We start from the raw sequence: 14,562 nt of genomic DNA on the forward strand, positions 1-14,562 counted from the left end.
ACTTTTAGTTCTCTGATGCCATTTGACAATTCTGTTGTTTGTTTTTTTCTGACCAAACCACTTACTCAGATTGGCAATCCTTGTATCACTTGAGTTCAGCAACAGTCTCTTTTCTTCTATCTGATTTCTGATGTCCTCCAGTTCATTCTCCAGATCTCCGAGAAAGACAGAATGGATGTTTTATTTTCTCAGAATGTATGAAAAAGCATTCATAATAAGTGGCCTGTATTTATTGCTCCCCACCTTTAATTCTGTCCAATGCAGCTTGTGTCTGACGCTTTTCTTGCTTCTCCAATCTTGCTATTTCATCTTGATGAGCCAAAATTTTAAACACTAACAGAAGAAAGCTTGGATGAGATCCATTCAGTGGAAACAACACCATGATCAACAACCACGGAACAATTCATTTTTACTGTCATTTTGATCATGACTCACTCAGTTTAGTATTTTCATTGTTTTCATCTTGAATTCCGTCCACCAAATAATTCAAATGGTCTTGGAGTGCTGCAGAGCAACAGACATACAACAACATCATGTGAGCGCTTGTTTTGTTTAGACAGTTTATTAAAAACATTTGGAGGCTATTACGTTATTGCTCTGCTCCTTAGTCAAGATATGTGTCTGTCACTCACCTCTAATCTTTTCGTAATCTGTGTCATTTGCTGCCACATATGACAGTTTCTCAATCTGTGTTTGTATTGCAATGATCTGTAGAACTGGAAAAAGAGTTCAACTTTGATAATCATATTAACCTCCCATCTTGAGTATACATATAATTCAGTGATTGTGACTCCTTCAGTCGGTTGTTAATCATGTTCCACTCACGTCTTTGTGGTTGAGCACTGCTTGCTTTTAGCTCTTCTGTTTTTCTGGCCAGCTCATCATTTTTCTCATCTATAAGTTTTTGAAGCTCTGCAGAACAAAAACAAAACAATTTCACACCATTGTCTAAATGTGTCTCTGTCTCTAAGCTGCACAGGTCCCATATTTTGTGCACCAATTGAAGTGCGTAATTGAATGGAAACCAAATATCTCAGAAATGGTAAATACTTCATATCAAGCAAAGATGGAATATGTCAACAAATGGGCACTATTAAACTGTATAATGACACACACACACACACACACACACACACACACACACACACACACACACACACACACACACACACACACACACACACACTGACCTTTGATCTTGGTTTCAGATTTCGTGTTCTGTAGTTGTCTCTTCAGCTCCTCCAGTTGCAGGGTTAATGTAGAAATCTGGAGAGCTGAAAGAACCACATTTAAAAGCAACTGTAGAACCATATTTAAACTGTCTAAAGTTTCTCCTTATCCTTCAAACTTTATATGCAGACCACAACACAATTATTGTGTTCTTTTGTAGTTTGGTAACACAGCTCCACCACTCACCAAGTGAAGAAACAGACTCAGATTTGGACAGCAGTTCCTTCATTTTGGCATCCAGGTTGGTCTGCAGATCTACGTGCACATTTAGACACATTTGTAACAAGTGCTGATCCCACAGACAGAACAAGTTCAAACATTTGAATACCTTAAACAGGGCTATCTGAGGACTGTGAACAATATATTTCTAAGATACAACTTTTTTTCTTTATGCTAATCCCAATAGTTGTGGTTTTGACAGGCAACATCTGCCAGGGTTGTCCCCTCTCCCCCTCATTGTTCGCTTCACCTTTCCAATAGTTATTACCTGAAAAAGTATCCAAAGGTTGTTTGAAATGAAAGTCAATATGATTTGAGAGGAATTTGCATGTTTAAAAAAAAAATCGTGAGGACCTAAATATACATGATCAGAAAGCCACATTGCCATTAGTATGTACAGATTTGTCTGCCTGTATTGGATTGTAAAAGGGTAAGCATAATGAGCTATAGCAGACTACACCAGTTTTAGACTTATTATTATTATTATTATTATTATTATTATTATTATTATTATTATTATGTGTATTGTTGTATATTCATTTCTAACAACAATTCATTTTATTTTATTTTTGACATTAAACCCATTCATTTTCCTGAATGGAGTCAAAAGGGTGAGACGTTACTGTCCTGCACGGACAGTAAGTAACAAGTCACACACTACACTCACCTTTAAGTTTGTGCTCGAACCCGGTACACTGTGCCTCCGTCTGGTTCAGTTTATTCTGCAGAGCTATTAAAAAAAAACACATTCATCTTTTTTGTTTATTGCTTTTTTGTAGCTTGTTAGAGAAACCTACATATGCTAGTGCTGAACTCACCCTTGATCTCAACTTGATCACGGATGCGCTCCTCCACTTTTGCCTTCAGTTGTTCTCTCAGCTCTAGGAAAAGTCAGGTATGCTTCAGCTATTGCTAAATTGTGATTTATGGTCCTGCGGAGGCTCCACATAGATATACCCTACTACGCCATAGCCTACTACGTATTTAGATATCAGATCCCCTTCTAATGGGAGGCATTAAAACCTTTTTATTGTAGCCTACTCTTCTGTGGTCTCATATGTTATAATTGTAAAAGTGTATTAATTTTAGTATTATGTGGGTGAAAAAAAGTTAAGTCATCAAATAAAGAACAAACGTTGACATCAGGGAGACAACATTAACATCCACAAATCTGCCAACTATAGGCTATGTGTGGCTATCGTTAATTTAAGAGTTTAAACGGCGTTCAATTAATTGTATCATGCTCACTAACTTAACCGTGACTTTATTTATAAAATAATTCGCGATTTCGTATTCTGACCCTCTGAATTTACCGTTGGACACGCCCAGGCATGAGATGGGAGGCATGAAACGAGAGTGGCCTGAAGTTTATACTTGTGCGTCGATCTCTTTAAGAGAACAGCAGGGCTGGCATGTGTGTGTGCGTGGGGAGTGTGTGGTAGAGCGAGTGAGAGAGTGACGGCGATAAGCTTCAGAGCGAGTACCAACTCTAGAGTCATAGTGAGAGAAACAAAGTGTCTCCCCTGTGCTTTCTGACCACGGTGGGAAAGCTGGGGCAGGAAAAGTTAACCCTCTCCTTGATTTCATGTAGTTTATAGAGAAGGAAAACCAGGAAATGAGTCGGGGGGGAAATGCAACGCTACCAAGCCACGGCCGAGCGACGTTGCGTCGCCGCGACGTTTGGTTAGATTTTCCGAGAGGTGCACGTCAGGCTACGGCGTAGGGTCTGGCGTAGGGTCCGTGTGTCCACGTACCTACGTACGTAGCCACGGCGTAGATTTAACACAGAAGCATAAATCACGCTTAATACATGAACTCAATAATGGTCAAAGCAGAGAAATGAGACACTCACTAGTAATTGCAGCAGACGCTGTTTGGTCCTTATTGTGCTCTCCTTTTTCTAGGTTCCTGAGTTGGTTTTGCAGATCAGTGATTGTCAGAACTTAGGAACACAGAAAGAACATATGATACACACCATTTCCTCAGCTATGAATGTGGACACCATGTTCCCTCTTTACTTACTCAACCTGGCAGTTGTCGGGTTTTTCTCATTCAGCTCGTTGACGTATTTCTGCAGCTCATTCTTCAGATCATCAGTGAGCTCTGAGACAAATTTAAAGAAATTAAAACATATGTATTAGTTGCATGAAGAATGTCAGGATAAAATCATACAAATATAGACAATGCAATACAATTACAATACAATACAGACAACCTTAGCAGCAGGTGATCTTTTGTTTGCTTGGGGATTGCTGAAAAGGTTCGCTGGAGATACTTACGTGTTACCAGAGTGGTTGGTAACTGTCTCTGCAGCTGCTCCACCTGACTCTGCAGCGTTATGATCGTCAGCACTGAAGCGCACCACAATAGAGAGGGCAAACATGTAGTGTAATTGAAGAGATACTGTAATATGATCAGAGGGATGATGAAAGAAAACTTCCTGCTCACAGATATTTAAAAAACTCACTCAGTTTTGTGTTGTCGTCACCATTGTCGTCTAATTCACTGATAAGGCCCTTCACTCTGTCTTGCAAATCTAGGAGAAAGTGAATAGTCTTTAATGTCGATTACATTTGTCATTTGTGATTTCATTTCTCAAATGATGTCACTCTGAATTGGTACATTTGGCGTTCAAAATAGACTAACCTTTTACATCGTCACCAGTGCTTTCATTGGCAGCCTTTTTCTGAAGGTCCCAGATGTTGTTCTGCAGCTCGATGATTTTTAAAACTGAAACACACGAGGTTGCATCGTTTCAAAGATGTTCATGAATTAGAATTCATTTTGGACTTCAACAGTTGACCAAGGTGATCACAGTGTATAAAATCAATGTGCTTACTTATTTTGGGGTTGGGAATCAGTCTCTCCATGTCAGCAGTCTTGGAGTTAAGTTCTTCTTGTTTCTCCTCCAGTTGCCTCTGCAGCTCTGTGTGGAGACAAAGTGATAACAGTGATAACTGGGAGAGGCAGAGACAATAAATGTGACACAAAAAGATGTAAATAAGTGTTTAAAAACTAATTCACTTTGGTTACAAGAAATGACGAAAATATGATCATGTAATGAGTGCATTTAAAAAATGTTTTAACCAAAGCAGGTCATTTTGCTCTAACAAGCGGATCAATCAAAGCAACATCTGACTGAACTTTCTCAATGCGAAACTAAATGGTTATTAAAGATACATATTTGCAGTGAGAAACATTCAATGTGTGACTCACCTGAGATCCTGTCTGGATCACTTGCAGCGGAGATCAGATCCCTCAGAGTCTTCAGATCACCATGCAGGTTTATCACGTTCAGAACTGAATCAGATAAACAGAGCAAACATCACTACACATCTTATACTTCTGAAGAAGAAAAAACAAAGCAGGAGAGAGCTCTTATGGAGAGATTTCAGCTTTAGTTAAACACTAATGGAAATGCTGCATAGGAACGCTACTCACTGAGTGCTGCTTTGGAGTTTCTGGTTCTGTTCAGTTCTACAATCTTCTGTTCAATTTCAGTCTTTACCGCTGATAGAAACACACACATAACCCAAATCAGAACTGAAACTACAATATGACTCATCAGAGCCTTTAGCTGAAGTCGTGTTTACAACTTACCCTCATATCTTTCCTCAAGTCCAGAGCATTCTTTGCTCTTTAATTGCAATTTCCTCTGCAGCTCTGTTGCACAGGATAAAGTCAGGTCATCGAAACGATCAACTGAAATAGTGCTTTGAAGTTTTCGGAGCACTTTTTAATGGACTCACCATTTATTTCAGCCTGAGCTTTGGCAAATTCCTTTTCTTTGGCTTGAAGCAGAGTCTGAAGAGCTGATTTAAAAATAATGAAATGGATGAGATTTGAGTCCAAGTGTAAGATACCAACTATTTATGGGATCAGTTTGTGGCTGTTTCAGCTGATTTCCTGCCTGACTTTAACAGTAGAAGTAGTAGAAGAGGACTCACTGGTGGCTTGACTTGTTGATGTCGTATGGTGCTGCTCATCATCGTCCAGCTCTCTCACCTCTTTCATTACGCTGATGAATTTCATGACTGGTCGATGAAAAAAAAAGAAAAGTCTTTTGGAGGTGGTATAAGGTGGTATATCCTGTAACGCCCTGCAGCGCCATGATATGACATGAACTACTACGACTATCATTTTAAGTCACTATTCCATTATCTTTAAAGTGACTACTATTGTCACTGTTGATCAAATCCCCAACCGGCACCGTCAGATACCGCCTACCAACTATCACACTGCTTGCTCATGGGGGAATTATTAGAATTGTTTGGGCTCTGTAAATTATAGAGTGTGGTCTAGACCTACTCTATCTGTAAAGTGTCTCGAGATAACTCTTGTTATGATTTGATACTATAAATAAAATTGAACTGAATTGAAATTGAATAAGTATGCTGTTAACAGGTGCTTCGTTGGTGTTATCCCTGTGGAGATAACACACCATTTAAAATGGAAAGATTTTGGTAAAATACAAGGCAGAGATTGGACCGCCTCTTTTTAATACTCATACTTACTGACTTGTGACTGGGTATAGTCTGTTTCCTCCAGGTGTTTCTGTAAGTTAGCTTGCTGTTTCTTCTCTTCCTCCAAAATAACTCTTAGCTCTAGGATGAAAATAACAATGGAAATTGTATTTTTTAAAGAACCTTTCATCACAGGTAAACTCAAAGTGCTTTATATTAACATATTAAAATATAAGCATAAATAACAAAAATAAGAATACAGTATAACAAAAATCAAGAGTGACCACACAAATTCACGCATGCAGGCATGCACGCACACACACACACACACACACACACACACACACACACACACACACACACACACACACACACACACACATACACACACAAACGCACACTTAATCAAGGAACTGTAAGGTTTGTTTCTTTTAGTTTATCAATTCATAACCCCTGATTCGATAAGTAAAAGTGTGAATTTCATCTTAATAAATTTAAGTAAATCAAGTTTCATAGAGCTGCTCACCTTTAATTTGGGACTCCGTTGTCTTTTTGGCGTTTATCATTAACTGTCTAAAATGCTCCACCTCTGTCTGCAGAATCAAGATTTCCTTGGCTGGATAAAAAAAATATCAAGGATGTCAAATAAATGCTGTAGTAAACCCAACTATAACAACAACAAAAACTGCATTTTGTTAAGTTGCACACTTACTAAGTTCTGTGTTACTCTCATCACGGTTCAACAGTACGATCTTTCTTCTAAGGAGATCAGCTTTTTGCTTCCACTGCCTCTGGTAATCTAAATAAATTAACAAGAAATGAAGCTTTAGTAACATAACATTTGTCACATACAGGATAAGACAGGATCTAATAACACTATAAGATATCAGTATGGACACAAAGTATAGGGACTCACCAGCAGCACTAGCTCTGGATCTCTCAATGTGGACAGTGATGAGCCTCTGCATCACTGTGATCTTACTATGCACAGAAATCAGCTCCAGCACTGGACGACCAACAGAGAATGTGTCAGGAAAAGTTACATCCTGATCCGAACCTTTAACATTGTTATTTATAAAGAAAATATTGACAGATGTGGAGAGATGCACTGACTAGCTGAGTCTGCATCTTCTTTGGCTCGCAGCTCACTGATCTTCCTGTCCAGCTGCCCTTGTAGAGCTGATGAAGTGAAAGTGATTAAGCAGAGAACAAATCATAAACACAGACATTTAATGCAAACAGATGGATTCCTGCAAAAAAAAACTTCTACACAGGAAGAAGATATAAAGTGACATGACGTAAAAGTGAGATTATGTAACTTTTAGGATCAGCGGCGACAAACAATCATGTGATACTGCTAAATACTTTAAGGTCCCATATAGTAAAAAGTGAGATTTCCAGTACTTTTTTTAATAACAATGCAGGTATATATATATGTTTTTTTTTCTTTCACACAACTATATTATAGAAAGTGCCGCTAAATTGCTGTTACAGTCATTCCCCTCTGCAATGATGGTGCAAAGACTCAAGGGAGCGTGGATAAACCACAAACACTGACGAATCAGACCAGACTGGGCTTTTTAGAGGGGGGGGGCTTAAAGAGACAGACGCTTAAACGGAGTGTCTCAGACAGGTATATTCTGACAGACAGTAAGAGAAAAATAATGTGTTTTTACATTAAAGCATGTAAAAAATACAAGTATGAACCTGAAAATGAGCATAATATGGGACCTGTTTAGTGCTGCATTCATGTGGTGTCAGAATAATCGAAAAAATTGGTTCCCAACTGGGAAAATTCAGGTGAACACCCCCACAACACAGCTAAATTTTGGTACCTGACTTGCCGCTTTGACGTCATATTACGCAAAAACATGGCAGATGAAAATAAATGTTGGGCTACGAAACGTTTTATTAATTTCATGTATTGCATATCAATCTTTTGCTCACATGTAATTTGTAATATGAGGTTGTAACCTTCAGTTGCTGTCCACGCAGAGTGACATGGATTAGTTAGAAAAGTTATTTATTAACATTAACAATCCTGATAACACGAATAACATGTCAGGTAAAGCAATATTTTAATGGTTTTAAGGGAATGTACTGCGGCAGCAACAAGTCTGGGACAAAATCATTAATATAAAACTTCAAACTGAAAATGAATACTGGAAACAGCTATCAACATGTTGCTTAAAATCTCTGAACAATAAAATGCAGCGCATCTTCTTTGTAGCGTCCATGTTGTTTCCACTTTACAACCTTAATCTTATGAACACAATGAACTCGGGAAGTAAGACTTCCCAACTCAGGAAATGGGACCATCTGAGGAGCATGTGAATGCATCATAGCATAAACTTCTAAATGTAGCTAACTCATTTAGCTAATATGTTAAGCTATTGTTAGCAGCACAAATGCGGAAGAGTAATAAAGTTAGAAAACTGAGACAGTAGTGTGCATTATACAGCACAGTTTAAGTTTGCCAACTCTAGCCACATAAGCTACAAGACCAAGTAAGGCTAAGGCAGCAAAAAACGCTGACTGTATTAAATTTCACAATGGTGCACTTTCATTCTAATTTAGACATTTGATTTGTTAAAGGAAAAATGGGTTCTTGTCTCAAAAGCCTCACTTCAGATTTATCAACTGAATTACGGACGAACAATTTTTAAACCTTAAAAAACTAAACCTTAACATGCAAATAAACAAATATTTCAGTCAATTGGGCAGCAATTTACCTAAAATGTTGTTGTCCAGCTGACGATTAATTTCTCCTCTTCTTGATTGTGCCCGTTCCTTATCCCAGATCTGATTTTGCAGTGAGATGATCTGAAGAACTGAACACACACAAAAACAAGTCTGATCAGAACCATTTTCTACTGCTTACAGCTAATAAAAAGTTTGTGTATAGCTTTATAGTGTATATATAAAGTTTGTGTAAAGTTTATATATAAAGATTGTGTATAGCTTCTATATAAAGTTTATACAAATCAAAATAGATCAGCATCTTGGGACTTCACCACTGCTCACAGCTGTTCAACAAATGTCTTATAAATCTTACTGAGCGCCGAGTTTGGGTGGCTGATTTCCATCTGCTGCGTCTTCATGTTCAGTTCATTGATCTTCTCTTGCTGCTCTCTCTGCAGCACTGCGAGACACAAGTTCACATGTCAAACATTGGAATTCAAAGACATTAGCTAACAACGCCATCCTCACAGAATAAGCATTTGAAGATGCAGTTCAAGCCGAGTTCAAATAATTCAAGTTACCTGATTTACCTGAGTTTACCTGATGAAGGTCTAAGACCGAAACCTTGTATTTTTCTAAATAAATTATTGCTTGCGTAATGGTCAATGTGCGGGACTTTCTTTAAGCTTTTGATCTGCTACTTTTGATCATATCCTATGCACTTGCCTGACAAAAGAGGTGTGCAAAAAAAGCTTTTGTACGTTACAAATAATTCAAGTTAAAAATCATATTAGAGTTTATTGTATCAACAGTAATGGGAGAGTACGGTGCTGAATTGTAAAAGCTTTGCAGATGTAGAGCAAAGCAATAAAACAACACTCACCTTCGATTTCAGAGGTTTCAGTAGCATTAGCAGCATGTTTGATCTTCTTCTGTAATGTATTCACCTCCCTGGTCAGTGCAATGATTTTCAGGACTAGAAAAAAACATTAGTATTAGATTAAACAGAAACTCATTGCCATATAATAAGAAATGTAAAGTGACATGTGCAGCAACACATTAACAAAATATGATGGTTTAACCCCAAGTCAGGTAAACTTACTCAGAAATGTATCACTATCAAATGTCTCCAGAAGCTGCTTCATTTTGTTGAGGAGCTGGGTTTGATAAGCTGTCCAGGAATTAAATACACAGTTTAACATTGGTTTATGTCGTTCCATGTGTATCACCTGAACATGTGTCGTGTATGTCGAGTATGATTTACAATCAAACACTTACAGCCAGTAATAGCTGAGGCTGTCGCGCTGCATGTGGCAAGCTGCAGGTTCAGCTGTCTGACTTCCCTCCTCAACCCAAAGGCTTCATTATCTGTCAGAAATAGTGCAGGTAAAGTCAGAGCAACAGTCCTAACTAGTGATGTACCTCAGGTTGTAAAAAAAAGTTGAATTCTCACCTAGGTGGCTGTTGCGGAGATTTGTCTGTTGAAGCCGAATGTTAAGCTGTGCCAGCTGTTCCGTCATATCTGACACGGCATGTTAACATTTTAGGAAGATAAAAGAAAGAGTTTGTCACAATTTGTTTATAAAGTGTTATGCTATGTCCTCTACATCAGCCTAAGCAATTGTGTGCATTCGAAATGGGAGACTTGACTTTTCATATAAAGAACCACTCACCAGTACATGTTTTGATGGTTATTGACTACGAGAGAACAAAATATATTGGATTGGTTGACATAAATATAAAAAGTAGATGTAAAAAACATTCTTGAATATTTTTATGAGATAAAAGTTTTAAAAACATACCGTTACATTTATATTCTTGGGATCAATTCCTTCTGGTAGGGTTATCTGAAGAGAACACAGCAGAAGATAGAGAATTATAAGGATGGCCCAAATTGCGGCATTAAATGTGTTTTTATCTCACTTGATGTGTCACAGTTTTGGGGACTCACTGGGATCCGCGAGATGTGGTCTGTCTCTGGATTTTTTATATCATCAATTGAATCATGCATACCCCGACGGACTGAGAAAACAGAGACAATTCAGCATTAACATGTTAGTCAGTGCTTACTGAGTACTACGGGTGCATTACTGTTCCTTACCTTACTTTGTATACAATCTATCTATACTTTTGTCATCCTGATTGTCTATAATGTAATTTTATTCTTTTGGCTTATTCTGTACACATGATCTGTCCATCCTGAGAGAGGGACCCCTCCTCAGTTGCTCTTCCTGAGGTGTTTTTCCATTATTTTAGGGGGAGTTTTAGTTTCTTTCTAAAGGACAGAGGGTGTTGTATTATGTACAGATTGTAAAGCACTTTGACACAAATTTGTAATATTGGGCTAAATCAGGGGTTCTCAACCTTTGCAAGCTGGGTCCCCCAATGCTGGTCCATTGCAGTTGGGCCCCCCCCTCCAATTTCTTGGCAAAATGTCTGATAAACGTAGCCTCAAATCATCCTCGATTTGTGCACGATTGCGGTATTTCGTTTTGATTGCAGTCATTTCTGAGAATCCTGCCTCACACAAATATGCCGACGTGAAAGGGAGGAGAATCTTCAAGGTGAGAGTATTCCTGCATCTATGCTGCCCAGAATGACGAAAGAGGGCAGGAGGTCAGTGGCATAACTAGCCAACACCGGGCCCCTATGCAGGATTATCAAGGCGGGCCCCCCTACTACAGCACGTGATGACGGCGCAATGTCCACGAGTAGGCTACCATGAATAGGACAGGATAGGATCATAGAGACACAGCATAAGAGATGGGATGACTGACAAAATCAAGAGTAGCTTACGCGCACCACAACAACAAAAAAACACTGGTGAATGTTGACCATAACACATGAAAAAACACACAAGGGCAGTCCCTCCAGGATTTCACAGCCTTTTTTGAGATTGTTGCGGCCCAAAATGCCTGATTTCACGGGAGCTTTTGTTAAAAATTGCGATAAAAGTTGTGGTGTCTTTTGTATGTGTGTTGCAATGAAGTTGCAGAAGACAGTGAAAGGTGCAAAAAAAGTTGAATTTTTTTTTATAGTTCTTTAAAAATAAAAAGGAAACTTGTTTTGGGGAGAATAATAATTAGTACTATTAATTAATTACTCTGGGCTGAGATTTCCTAGGGAACCTTAAAAGGCTCAGGATGCTGCAAATGTTGGTATAATAGGAAAATGGCTGGATTTAAGACAAAAAAATAATAATTTATTGAATGAATCAAATATGAACATATCTGTCACTGTCAGTGGCTTGTTGATCACATTGTTAGTTAATGTCCTATCCTGGCCACACACACAAACACACACACACACACACACACACACACACACACACATTCATACGGTTTGATAAAGTACTTATTGGACTTTAACTTATCATTGCACTTACAATAACGAGCATAGCTGTCCTCATTTTAGGTCATCTGCGTTTTTTCCTGCATCCACCGTGTGTGATTGTGTGTGTGTGTGTGTGTGCGTGCGTGCGTGCGTGCGTGCGTGCGCGCGTCAGTCGCGGGGGAAATGTATGGAGCTAAATCAGGGCCAAATGTTTTGTTCATTTGAAAAAAATATATATAGTTGAAAAAATAAAGCTTGAAATTGAAAATTTAAGTTTTGGTCAAAACTTGGAAAAAATAAAACCATGTATTCAAACTTAAAATAAGTGTACCAATTTTTCTTTCAGTTTGAATAAAATATAGATTAAATTCTGGAATTATTTTGAATAAATTATAAATTTTCATTTTTCACTTTAATATTTGTTTTCAGTTCCACATTTCATGTTTTCAGATTCAAAACTTATTTTTTTTTTACTTCAAATCTTTTTTTTTTTTCAAATCTTTTTTTCGTTTTCAGATCTGTTTTCACTTTCAGATAATTTTTTTTTCGTTTCAGACTTTTGGCCCTGATTTTGCGTGGGGGGCGTGGCTTCAACTCAGAGGGGCGTGGTATTATGAATGACAGCCTAACAACGAAGGCAGAAGACTCCTCTGTCATGTTGACTTCAGGAAATGGTGTTACTGTTAGAACTATGACTGAATGCTTTCTATCCACTATATACATGTGATGTTTACTTAATAAACTGATGCAAGTGACAAAGTTCCATTTAAAAAATTGTATTGGACAACACATGGTACCAATTACACTATAAGAGCAATAAACTGATTGTGCAGTTCGGCGGGAACAATGACTTCTCCCACTTCCATGTATGACATTGAATGTAGCACCACAGTATTCACTCGGCAGTCAGCATAGCGTCCGCTCCGCCAAGGCAACCTGCTGGCGCAGCCCACAGGTAAGACATGTGAAAGATATTAGCCTTTTTGAATAGATACTTTGGGACATTATCCCGCAGTGGCATTTTTTTTTTGTCATTAACACATAAAGGGAAAATAGGTGGACAGCTGGAAATGAAGCATCGCTAGCACAAAAAGTTAGCATTAACTAACGTTAGCTTCACACTAGCTGGTGTTTTTACACCAATTTTAGTGTCCAGCTCAAGTTTTTTGACTTTAACGTGTAGTGGTCTTTGTTAACCTCTGTTTGTCAGAATGACCATAACTCGACAGTGGCTGCCTGCAGCCGTACAGCCTTATAAATGTAAAACATTATAGATAACTAACATTGCTAGTGTTACCTTTTCATGGTTAGTTTAAACAACATAACTTGTCCTGGTCCGCTTTGTTAATCAATCAATCAATCAAAGCTTTTATTACGGACACACACGGTCCAGAAAACAGACAGTAAGACATACAAATACAAAAAGACAAGTTAGTGTATTCTGATACTTAAGTTAGGCTGTGGTAGAAGCCTTCAAAGTTTGCCCACTTGGCATATTTTGTAAGGCATAACTGTCATGCTGTTACATGTAACGTTATAGTGTAAAACGTAATTTATCAGGCCAGAGCATTAATGTAAAGTCATATTTGTCTACTCTATAAAAGGAGACCTTCTTCACTGCAGCCAGTGTCAAGTTATGGTCATTCTGACAAACCGAGGTTAACAAAGACCAATACACGTTAAAGTAAAAAAAAACTTGAGCTGGACACTGAAATTAGTGTAAAAACACCAGCTAGTGTGAAGCTAACGTTAGTTAATGCTAACTTTAGTGCTAGCGATGCTTGATTGCCAGCTTTGTCCAGCTGTCCACCTATTTTCCTTTTATGTGTTAATCACAAAAAAAAAATGCCACTGAGGGGATAACGTCGCAAAGTATCTATTCAAAAATGCTAATATCTTTCACATGTCCTACCTGTGGGCTGGTGCCAGTGAATACTGTGGTGCTATAAGTCATACATGGAAGTGGGAGAAGTCATTGTTCCTGCTGAACTGCACAATCTGGCACAGTTTATTGCTCTTATAATGTAATTGGTACCATTTGTTGTCCAAAACATTTTAAATGGAACTTTGACACTGGCATCAGTTTAAGTAAAAATCACATGTATATAGTGGATAGAAAGCATTCAGTCATAGTTCTCACAGTAACACCATTTCCTGAAGTCAACATGACAGAGGAGTCTTCTGCCTTCTTTGATAGGCTGTCACTCATAATGCCACGCCCCTCTGAGTTGAAGCCACGCCCCCACGCCAAATCAGGGCCAAAAGTCTCAAACCGAAAAAAAAATATCTGAAAGTGAAAAACAGATCTGAAACCGAAAAAAAAGATTTGAAGCCGTAAAAAAAGATTTGAAGCCGTAAAAAATAACTTTTGAATCTGAAAACATGAAATGTGGAACTGAAAACAAATATAAAAGTGAAAAATGAAAATTTATAATTTATTCAAAATAATTCCAGAATTGAATCTATATTTTATTCAAACTGAAAGAAAAATTGGTACACTTATTTTTAGTTCAAATACATGGTTTTATTTTTTCCAAGTTTTGACCAAAACTTAAATTTTCAATTTCAAGCTTTATTTTTTCAACTATATATATTTTTTTCGAATGAACAAAACATTTGGCCCCGATTTAGCTCC

The 14,562-nt window shown here is 38.0% G+C and overlaps 1 protein-coding gene across 1 annotated transcript in view; it reads right to left on the reverse strand.

The window, feature by feature from the left end:
- The window catches only part of si:ch211-14a17.10 (golgin subfamily B member 1), a 33,187-nt gene that overhangs the window by 16,720 nt on the left and 1,905 nt on the right, over positions 1 to 14,562 (reverse strand). The window contains exons 2-35 of the mRNA XM_028592822.1: positions 10,546 to 10,616; positions 10,397 to 10,441; positions 10,268 to 10,292; positions 10,048 to 10,116; positions 9,873 to 9,962; positions 9,697 to 9,765; positions 9,478 to 9,570; positions 8,968 to 9,054; positions 8,645 to 8,743; positions 7,026 to 7,091; positions 6,829 to 6,918; positions 6,625 to 6,711; positions 6,439 to 6,528; positions 5,964 to 6,053; positions 5,397 to 5,483; positions 5,199 to 5,261; positions 5,050 to 5,112; positions 4,891 to 4,959; positions 4,666 to 4,749; positions 4,289 to 4,375; positions 4,096 to 4,179; positions 3,917 to 3,985; positions 3,729 to 3,800; positions 3,472 to 3,552; positions 3,302 to 3,391; positions 2,268 to 2,330; positions 2,117 to 2,179; positions 1,417 to 1,485; positions 1,191 to 1,274; positions 826 to 912; positions 633 to 716; positions 436 to 504; positions 244 to 333; positions 66 to 155 (exon numbers count right to left, since the gene is read on the reverse strand). Of these exons, the coding sequence (XP_028448623.1) occupies positions 66 to 155; positions 244 to 333; positions 436 to 504; positions 633 to 716; positions 826 to 912; positions 1,191 to 1,274; positions 1,417 to 1,485; positions 2,117 to 2,179; positions 2,268 to 2,330; positions 3,302 to 3,391; positions 3,472 to 3,552; positions 3,729 to 3,800; positions 3,917 to 3,985; positions 4,096 to 4,179; positions 4,289 to 4,375; positions 4,666 to 4,749; positions 4,891 to 4,959; positions 5,050 to 5,112; positions 5,199 to 5,261; positions 5,397 to 5,483; positions 5,964 to 6,053; positions 6,439 to 6,528; positions 6,625 to 6,711; positions 6,829 to 6,918; positions 7,026 to 7,091; positions 8,645 to 8,743; positions 8,968 to 9,054; positions 9,478 to 9,570; positions 9,697 to 9,765; positions 9,873 to 9,962; positions 10,048 to 10,116; positions 10,268 to 10,292; positions 10,397 to 10,441; positions 10,546 to 10,616 (2,619 nt within the window). The remainder of the gene's footprint in view (positions 1 to 65; positions 156 to 243; positions 334 to 435; positions 505 to 632; positions 717 to 825; positions 913 to 1,190; positions 1,275 to 1,416; positions 1,486 to 2,116; positions 2,180 to 2,267; positions 2,331 to 3,301; positions 3,392 to 3,471; positions 3,553 to 3,728; positions 3,801 to 3,916; positions 3,986 to 4,095; positions 4,180 to 4,288; positions 4,376 to 4,665; positions 4,750 to 4,890; positions 4,960 to 5,049; positions 5,113 to 5,198; positions 5,262 to 5,396; positions 5,484 to 5,963; positions 6,054 to 6,438; positions 6,529 to 6,624; positions 6,712 to 6,828; positions 6,919 to 7,025; positions 7,092 to 8,644; positions 8,744 to 8,967; positions 9,055 to 9,477; positions 9,571 to 9,696; positions 9,766 to 9,872; positions 9,963 to 10,047; positions 10,117 to 10,267; positions 10,293 to 10,396; positions 10,442 to 10,545; positions 10,617 to 14,562) is intronic.

Source organism: Perca flavescens, chromosome 12 (genome assembly GCF_004354835.1).
Source record: "Perca flavescens isolate YP-PL-M2 chromosome 12, PFLA_1.0, whole genome shotgun sequence".
NCBI classification, from domain to species: domain Eukaryota; kingdom Metazoa; phylum Chordata; class Actinopteri; order Perciformes; family Percidae; genus Perca; species Perca flavescens.